This window comes from Triticum urartu, chromosome 2A (genome assembly GCF_056163025.1).
Source record: "Triticum urartu cultivar PI428250 chromosome 2A, HENAU_Tu73, whole genome shotgun sequence".
Classification (NCBI taxonomy): Eukaryota; Viridiplantae; Streptophyta; class Magnoliopsida; order Poales; family Poaceae; genus Triticum; species Triticum urartu.
The window spans coordinates 603,648,371-603,658,588 of record NC_141874.1 but is presented as its reverse complement, the minus strand read 5'-3'; the positions used below and the strand labels follow the sequence as shown (position 1 = coordinate 603,658,588).

Genomic DNA, 10,218 nt, shown 5'->3' with positions numbered 1-10,218 from the left:
GTTCATGAGGGCAAAACCGCCAACTTTTGAGGGATCAGCAGACCCACTTGACGCTGATGATTGGTTGAAGGACATCAGGAAGACTCTCAACTTGGCCAATTGCACCGTGGAAAATCGTGTCAAGTTTGCGGCACACCAGCTCAAGGGTGTGGCTGTAGATTGGTGGGAGAATTATTGTGAAGCTCATGAGGATGCCCAAACTATTACTTGGAATGAGTTTGCAGAAGCTTTCCGCACCGCACATATTCCTGCAGGCATCATGGAGCTGAAGAGGGATGAGTTCCGAGCTCTTACTCAAGGAAAGATGACAGTGTCGGAATATCTTAGTCGTTTCACGCAGCTGGCACGTTATGGAAGGGCAGATATTCCAACTGAAACTGACAAGATTGCCAAGTTTTTGAAGGGGTTGAACCCTGGGTTGAAGGACAGGCTGGTATCTCATGATTTCCTTACCTTTCAAGCACTTGTCAACAAGGCTATACTCCAGGAGAACTCGAGGAGGGAGTTAGAGGAGCACCGCAAGCGTAGAGCACCACAGAATCACCATGGGGCATGTAGCTCCCGACAGAAGATTGGTCATCCTCCTGGCTATCGTGCACAGTATGTCAAGCCATCAAGGCCCAACAACACCTATCAGCCAAATGCATATAATACTCCACGAGCTGAAGTGGGAGGTAATCATGCTAATACAGCTGGAAAGGCATGCTTCAGTTGTGGGAAAGAGGGTCACTTTGCTGTTGCATGTCCCAACAAGAACACTGGTCCCACTCCAGTGAAGTTCAATTTGGGTTCTGCAGCTAAGACACCCGCAGCTGGACGTGGCCGAGGCATTCTCAATACACCAGGGGGTGCACCTCATGCATCAGGACGTGGAAGGGTCAATCATGTCACCATCGAGCAGGCTCAAGAGTCACCAGATGTTGTTCTTGGTATGTTCCCGATCAACTCATATTACGGTTCAGTATTTTTTGATACTGGAGCTTCTCATTCGTTCATTTCAAGGAGTTTTGCTGAAAAACATCATTTTCGAACTGTGTGTTTGAATTTGCAAATGGTAGTGCAATCACCTGGGGGTATTTTAAGGACTGGGCAGAAGTGTCCTAAAGTGGTTATAGTTATAGAAGGGGTAGAGTTCCTAGCAAATCTTATCTTGATAGACTCCAAAGGCTTGGATATCATTTTAAGAATGAATTGGTTAAGGAAACACAAGGCATTTGTAGATTGTGCCAGGACCTCTATTACATGAACAAGCACTGAAGGGGCAACTGTGGAATACCAAGCTAGGATTGCACCTCAACCCGAGGTTGATTGCATGCTGAACAAAGTGAAGGAGTTAACTTTGGAGGATGTTCCAGTGGTGAAGGAATATCCAGATGTCTTTCCGGATGAATTGCCTGGATTGCCACCAGACCGTGAGATTGAGTTTGTCATTGAGTTAATACCGGGCACCGCTCCTATTGTGAAGAGACCTTATAAGATGACAGCGAATGAATTAGCCGAGTTGAAGAAGCAAATTCAGGAGTTAGAAGAGAAGGGTTACATTAGGCCGAGAACATCACCATGGGGCGCACCTGTGCTATTTGTGGAAAAGAAAGATGGTAGCATGTGCATGTGTGTGGATTACCGAGCGCTGAATGCAGCAACTATTAAGAATAAGTATCCCCTGCCAAGGATTAATGACTTGTTCGAACAGTTGAAGGGAGCACGTGTGTTTTCCAAAATAGATCTCCGATCGGGATACCACCAGTTGAAGATTCGCCCGCAAGATGTTCCAAAGACCACCTTTGTTACTCGATATGGTCTCTATGAGTTTTTGGTAATGTCTTTTGGACTCACGAATGCACCAGCTTACTTCATGCATCTCATGAACAACGTATTCATGGATTGCTTGGATAAGTTTGTTGTAGTGTTCATTGACGATGTTTTGATCTATTCCCGGAGTGAAGAAGGGCTCATCAACTCTACGCCAAGTTTAGTAAGTGTGAATTCTGGTTAAAACAAGTGGACTTTCTAGGACATGTCATCTCAGCCGAAGGAGTTGCCATGGATCCAGCAAAAGTGGAATCAGTACTCAGTTGGAAGCAACCCAAGAATGTGTCAGAAATACGCAGTTTCCTTGGACTAGCCGGGTATTACCGTCGGTTCATTGAAGATTTTTCCCGAATAGCTAGACCTATGACTCAGTTGTTAAAGAAGGATAAAAAATTTGAGTGGTCAGAAGCTTGTGAAGCGAGTTTCCAAGAACTCAAGAGGAGGTTGACAACTGGTCCAGTATTGGTATTGCCAGATATTCAGCAAGATTTTGAGGTTTATTGTGATGCTTCTCAACAGGGTTTGGGATGTGTGCTTATGCAACAAGGAAAGGTTGTAGCTTATTCATCGAGACAGCTACGCCCTCATGAGGTTAACTATCCCACACATGATTTAGAATTAGCCGCCGTAGTGCATGCCTTGAAAACTTGGAGGCACTATCTTATCGGAAATAGGTGTGAGATATACTCGGATCATAAGAGTTTGAAATACATTTTCACACAACCGGATTTGAATCTTAGACAGAGAAGGTGGCTAGATTTGATGAAGGACTATAATCTGAACATTAACTACCATCCTGGTAAAGCCAATGTCGTAGCTGATGCACTGAGCAGGAAGGTTTATGTCAACAATGTGATGATTCAGAAGGAAGCGCCAGAACTTTATGAGGAAATTCGAAAGATGAATTTGTATGTGAGCCTTGCTGAAAATGGTGAAATGTTAGAGGTCAAGTTTACTCTCCAAGATCAAGTGCGAGAAGCGCAAAAAGATGACAAGGGCATTGAAGAGATTCGAGAGAAAATCAAATTGGGTGAAGCACCCGACTATAGAGAGGATGAGAGTGGAAGCATATGGTTTCGAGACCGTTTGTTGGTGCCAGACCAAAAGGATATCAAGGACACGATCATGAAGGAAGCTCATGAGTCAGCATACTCAATACAGCCTGGAAGTACGAAGATGTATAATGATCTTCGGGGTAGTTTTTGGTGGTCGAGTATGAAGCGAGAAATCGCTGAGTATGTTTCACAGTGTGACGTATGTCGAAGGATCAAGGCAGAGCATCAGAAGCCCGCGGGACTACTACAACCACTTAAGGTTCCAGTGTGGAAATGGGAAGAAATTGGAATGGACTTTATCACAGGCCTTCCAAGGACATCTTCTGGATTTGATTCTATTCGGGTCATAGTGGACAGATTGACCAAGTCAGCTCATTTCATTCCAGTAAAGACTACCTATGGTGGAGAGAAGCTCGCAGACTTGTATATGGCAAGAATCATTTGTGCACATGGAGTTCCTAAGAGGATAGTGTCAGATCGAGGTACTCAGTTTACCTCGCGGTTTTGGAAGAAAATACATGAAGTTCTGGGAACTCAGTTGGATTTCAGTACAGCGTATCACCCATAGACTGATGGACAAACGAAACGGGTAAACCAAATTCTTGAATACATGCTTCAAGCTTGTGCTTTGACTTATCAACGTAGTTGGGATAAGAGTCTTCCTTATGCTGAGTTTTCTTATAACAACAGTTATCAAGCAAGTATAAAGATGGCTCCTTTTGAGGCTTTATATGGACAAAAGTGTCGTACACCTCTTAACTGGCATGAAGTAGGTGAAAACCAAGTGTTTGGACTTGACACGTTGGAAGAGGCGGACAAGCAAGTGAAAATGATTCAAGAAAGGTTGAAGGCAGCCCAGTCTAGACAGAAGGCTTATTCGGATAAATGTCGTCATGACATATCATTCAAGATAGGAGATGATGTGTACCTGAAGGTATCTCCACTACGTGGAATGCATCGATTTGGAATCAAGGGTAAGCTAGCGCCCAGCTACATTGGTCCATTTGGGATTACCGCTCGACGTGGAGAGGTAGCCTATCAATTGGCACTCCCAGAGAAGTTGTCAAATGTGCACAATGTTTTCCATGTGTCATAGTTGAAGAAGTGTTTTAATAAACCCGAGGAAGAGGTGCAGAAGACTTCACTTGACAACATAGAAGTCAAAGATGACCTGACATATGAAGAGTATCCTATCAAGATTCTTGATGAGCAGTTGCGTACAACTAGGAGAAAGGTGATCAAACTTTGCAAGGTGCAGTGGAGCAATCACATTGAGAAGGAAGCAACTTGGGAGCGAGAAGACGACCTCAGGGAGGAGTTCCCAAATCTTTTCTCTTAGCTCTGAATCTCGGGGTCGAGATTCCTTGTAAGGGGGGTAGAGTTGTAACATCCTGATTTTTTTTCGAGAGTTCATTTTTTTAAGCCAAGGGATGTTGCAACGTAATCTTTAATTATATACTAGCAAAAGGGCCCGTGCGTTGCAACGGGAGAAACAAATTATCACCCCTAGCATCTCCATCCTGCCTCCATCCTTGTTGTCATTTCTTTTCTTTATTATCATTGTCGGTCATGATGTTCACTACACAGCGAACGTTCCACGTAAGTTTGGAACCAATAAAGAATTGCATCGCCTGCATGGACAACCAATGAACGGTCGCGTTTGAGATCACGGCCACATCTGCACAATCTAATGCTTGTGCCTTGTGTTTGTGTTATCCGGATTTTACATCGTAATAGTTTAGTACCAGTATGTGAAGGACACAAACAACCACCAAATTTAACTTTAGTTTTAAAAAATCAATACTTTTTTTTGCGGGCTAACACGATCAACACAAAAAACAGTGGACGTTGCAAGTTTGATTCCAGTCATGGTCAACTATTTTTTGCCTAATCTCCTAAATGAGATGGTGGGTTTGATTTGTTGGGGTGGGTCGCACGGATAGGTTGGGATGACACTGTTTTTTCTATTGGTGAAACGTTACGCGGACCAATGGGGTAGAGGCCAAGTGGCCCAGGGCAGACTATCGGTAGAATAGCCTAGCTGAGTATGAAGAAATGCCATGGACATAAGAAATGGGAGGACCAATAAGATTATACCTCTATTTATATAAATATAAAAAACAATATATATGCCCGTGGGTTACAACGGTAGAAACAATTGACATAAATTTAGCGAGGACTGTATGCACAAACATAATGTTTAATGTGTTATAAATTTGGCGCAAATTTAGTAAGGATTATAAGTACAAGAAAAACATGTCACGCTGTATGTTGCAACGAAAGAAAGAATGGCCTGAATTTAGTGAGGATCATGCAGGAAAAAGATGCCACATCATTTTTATTCATAAGATATAAATAAGGGCACTACACGCCTGCCATTGATTCCTGCACCTCCTTCAAAAAATCTGCAATTACCGTTTAATTCCTAACTTCTTTATTTCCCATGCAATTAGAGCCTATTTTCTTTCTTGCCGGCTTAATTATGCATAATATCTATTGCTCTTCCCCTCATTTGTTTCGCTAAGCACAATTCTTATTCATGCCATATTCTTTCATAATTTCCGAAGCAGCTCCTTGATATTTGACAACCTAAGAACATATATAAACTGATTAAAAAATATGTAAAATAGCAATATAGGACTATTTAATAAGTAAACAAATATGGAAAACAGCCTCCAGCCTGCTCCTAATGGGCAGTCGGCCGGCCCAGCACGCCCGTGCCCATTGTCTCGGCCCAAGTACACACGCATTGCCTTCTATTCTAAATAGCCGGAATGACGCTTAGGTTATCACACTCACGAGCCCAGCTTTAGTGGTCTGATGTGTTTGCACACATCCAGTAGACCAGGGCTCGAATCCCAGCTGTGACCAATTTCTTTTTTAAATTAAAAAAATATCAAACACACGGACACATAGGACCAGGTGGGCCAGATCTATAACGGGTGCAGGCCCAAGTCGCTCAATGCTTTTGACGTACAGGCAGCCGGCATGAAAATATTAGTACCACCTTGAATATGTTTTAAATTTAAACTGAAAACGTAAAATCACGGGAAGAAGCGTATTGTGACGGTGAATCCACGGAGTCAATCCGTGCTTTATTATTAAGGAGAGATTTTGGTAATTGCTCAAATTAATACCAAGTTGTTTGGAATTAATTTAGCACATGTTAGGTGGAAAATATTTTCCGTAATATCCTGAGTCGATTTATTCGCTCGTAATATTTTATTTAAATTTTTTTTGTTACTTTAATTTCTTGGATTCTTGAAGACTTTTTAGTTGTCTTTGTTTCGGTTCCTCTTGTAGCAATCCTAGTAAAAAAATCAATATTATATTATATTGATTTTCTTTTCTTCTCTCTTCTTTAGTTTCTCTCTCTTTTATTGGTCCTTGAACAATACGTGCATCCTAGCCTAGCCGTTGTTGGCCTATTGCACGTATGCACCAAAATTGGTCACACACATTCACGTATGCACTGGGCCATCTCTTCTCTTTGTTTTTTTTGTGTCCAGCCACCAAAGAGACCTGGCCCAAGGCCCAACCAGCAGGCCAGCGGCCCAGCCGAGTGAGCGAGCGAGCGGACGGCTCAGCTCTTCTCCTTCCTCCCACACGCGTGCACGTACATGTTACAGAGAAGAAACCTCCATGGTTGCCTCTTCTTTTCCCTTCAAATCCCATTAATCCCTTCACCGTTTTCATTCGTCATCAACACAAGATTTACTCCCCACTCAACGACGAGTCCGTTCCGTCTAATGGCTCCACTCATGATGCGCTTAATCTCATGCAAGTAACTGACGAAGTTATTGGCCCAACAATGGCATTCACCTCCTGACCTCTCTCCTCCGGCTACCATTCGGCAGGCCCTTCGCGTCACGACGTGCGCCAGGAGCACCTCTATAAAAGCCCCATCATCCCATCCTCCAATTCCTTTCCAATCACTCGTAATCCACCCCGCAATACAGCCCCATCTCTACTGTTCTTCGGCTACCGTCGCCTAAGGTGAGCATCCTAGTCCAATTCCTCCCACCAACAGAATCCCCTTGCCAAAGCCTACCTCCTAGACATCATTTCCCAGTCGTTGGCAATTATTGGCCGCGCGCACAATGGAGCCGTGCCGCTGCTCTATTCGGGACTAACGTCGACGTCACCCGCCGATCGTCCGTTATGTCCATCCGTGTCCCGGTGCCTTCTCATCACTAGGAGCATCACTCACCACCATCTCTTCATCACCGGAGTTCAGACGACGACGACGACGCGCACCGGCGCTCGCTCGCTCAACACCACCGGTTCCATCTCCAACGACTACTCGGTGACCCAAAACCAATGCTAAGCCCATAGGTTGTTTCGATGATGCTAGGAACGAGTTAATTGTTTAGTTTGAATAGACGTTTAATTGTGTTATTTTTTTATTAAGTGTGTGTGATGTTTTATACAAGTAATCATGCAAAATTGTTTATGTCTTATTGTCATGTCCGTAGCATGCTTAGGGTTTGTCCTAAATATTGTTGAGTGATTCTAGTATATATTAGAATTGGTCATAGAATTTCTAGAACTAGTTGTACAATTATTATTTTTGATGCATGTTAGTGAAGTGCGATAATTTTTATTTGTTCATAAACATAGTATATGCATGCGTACTTTCTAAATGATATTGTCATGCGTAGCAATATTTATGTTCCGGTTTAGTTTCGGAACGATTGTAGAATTATTGTTTAAATTAGTTTGATTGAGTCTAGGTGGTGTTGTGAGTTATATCATGTGCATGATTTTTGTTACAAGAGTTGATCATGCTATGACTAGATTATTGTTGATCCATTTGCTTCAAATGTATCTAGATTATTTTAATTATATGCTACATGATTTGAGTCTATTATGTTTTAGCATTTCTTTAGGATCGTGCTATTGTTTGATGTTTTGTAACTTAACGAGTTTGTTTAGGAAGTAGCTTGGTTGACTTTTAAGACGCTTGTTGTTAAATTCTATAGTTGATGTTTTAACCATTATAAATATTTAGATTTTATCTAAATGTTGATTTGTGGGTAAATTTGTATTGCCATGCTATGTTGAGTCGTGTCGTTCAAATGCATAGGATAGTTATTGTTTTGTGTTTATGTCACGTCAGTCATTATTTTGTCTTTTCTTTATAGTTAGCCGAAGTATTTGTATTGGGCACTATTAAAGTTTAGTTAGCGTATTGCTATTTAGAACGTTAGACATGATGGCCGAGTTTTACTTAGTCCGGATAACCTATACCCAACCAATCCATTCAATCCCTCTACTCATCATCAATCGATCTACCTCCTTCGAAATCTCCATATCCATCCACATCTTTCTACCAATCCTTCCTATATTGTTATTTCATTGGATGTTATTGGATTTTATTGCTTGTTATTTATTGTGCTTCGCCGTTACTACGAGTAGGAGGCGACGGTACGGGAGAGGAGCTCTACGAGGAAGAAGGAAACGGGGAACTCGACAACGAAGGCATGCCTCCTTCTTTGATCATACTTATCCTATGGTTTGCAAAATTGCATTGAGTTTTATTGTTGCTATGTGCATGCTATTTTAATTCTCGTAGCTAGCATGTCAATTGACACATTACCCTGATCCGCTTGTCGCCTATTTACTTGACACCTGAGTAGAAGTATATAATTTCGGTAGAGTAGAAATGCTTAGCCATGCTTATCACCCTGTAGGTGCCTTGTTGAATGACCTCCGAGTCATTGACAGTTGAAACTTAATGCTGAGCTAGGCCAGTTGGCCCTTGTTGACCTTCTCTATCCTCTTCTACTTTGGGTGAAACTTACCATCTGAATACTGGTGCGGGCGACAGCTGAATCAAGGATTGAAGGAGCGATTGGCTGCCCTTCACAAGTTGAAGGGGGCAATCAGTCATCCGTGCCGCATAAGGCCTAATAAGTCTTGGATTTGAATATTGTGATAACAGTACAGCCACATGCTATATGGGCACTAGCTTGGTCAAGTAAGCTAGTCAGCCTTAGGTGCCGATGTCGCCGTACCGCAGATGGGATAGCTGCCTTGCGAGGAGTATCCTCGGCACAGATGGGGGGACCGGTTTGAGGACGTACTCTCAGTTCCGTGCGCCAGACCCGGTGGGCATGTCACATCTTTGGGGGATCTAGTCCAAAGACCTCGTCACAATCCCCCTGCCGGTACACCAAATGGAGTACTATACCAGCGGCCACTGGTGGCAACAAGTCGGGATTGTGTCATGTGGGTAAAGTGTACAACCTCTGCAGAGTGTAAAACTATTCGAATAGCCGTGTCCACGGTCATGGACGACACATGAATCTTTCTTGACGTACATGACCTGTCTTGCTTATTCCCTCTTTGCCCCTATTCTTGAAACCTATGAAGGACGTGGGTTGATCGAGGATCCTCACTTGATGAAAGTTGTTCTGAAGATAAACATGTTTTCATCAAAATTGCTTTTATCCAATTGCTTTATTTGTTAAACAAAATTAGCTTTACGCAAATGAGCCATACATCCTTCCTTTGAAGCCACATGTAGTTATTAGGTCCTTCCCCGTGGGAGGCATGTTGAGTACGTAATGTACTCATGGTAATACTTTTGTTGAACAACAGAGATCTATGAAGACGAGGGCGTCGACTACGACTATTATGATGATCCTGAGGAGTGAGGACACATTGATTACATCGACTGCCTGTGGCTGAGATGGAGTCGCTACGTATTTATATATTCTGCCGTGTTTCTGGTTGTAATAAATGTCATGAGACATTTTACTATGTATGCCTTGTGGCAAGAGTTATTAAACTTATACTTATTTTATTGTTCTGCAATGATACCATTTTCGCTGTGTTGTCAAGTTGATCCTAGATTGACAAATATACACAAGAGGGTCTGGAAATAATTTCCGGGTTTTCACAGTGACATTGGAGCAGGGGTAAGCGTTATGCCTTTGACACTTCAAAAAAAGATTGAATTTAGGTAAATGTGTCCCGGCGGCAGTAATGTTGGAGATGGCTGAAAAGTCTACTAAAAGACCAATAGGAGTAGCTGAACATGCTCTTAAAACAGGAAGAACACGTTATTCCAACTGATTTTATTATACTTGATATGCCTGTAGAAGAAAAATTATCTATTGTTCTTGGGAGATCGTTTTTAAATACCGTAGGTGCAGCTTTGAATTGTGCCAAGTGGAAGGTGATTTTTAGAGAATATAATGAAGAGACCGTGAGACACTTTTCGAGGAAATTGGGAGAGAAAGAAAAGTACATTGCACCTCCAAAAAGAATTTGTGCGGTAAGTGATAAGGAGCACATGCCGCCGAATATATGTGTTTAAGATGAAGGTAATAGCTTGAGCTTAGCA

General features: G+C 42.4%; 1 protein-coding gene across 1 annotated transcript; it reads left to right on the top strand.

Annotated features, from left to right (window-relative positions):
- The first annotated feature begins 259 nt into the window (after positions 1–259).
- Positions 260–9,526, top strand: LOC147986176 (uncharacterized). Its single transcript, XM_087539994.1, has 2 exons — positions 260–929; positions 9,471–9,526. Exons 1-2 carry the CDS (start codon positions 260–262, stop codon positions 9,524–9,526), a joined length of 726 nt encoding a protein of 241 aa, XP_087396120.1.
- Positions 9,527–10,218: the final 692 nt, after the last annotated feature.

Coding starts and splice junctions, on each gene's coding strand:
- LOC147986176 (XM_087539994.1), top strand. CDS start 260: ATGGAGCTGAAGAGGGATGAGTTCCGAGCTCTTACTCAAGGAAAGATG. Junction 930..9,470: donor GTCACCAGATGTTGTTCTTG/GTATGTTCCCGA, acceptor GTTGAACAACAG/AGATCTATGAAGACGAGGGC.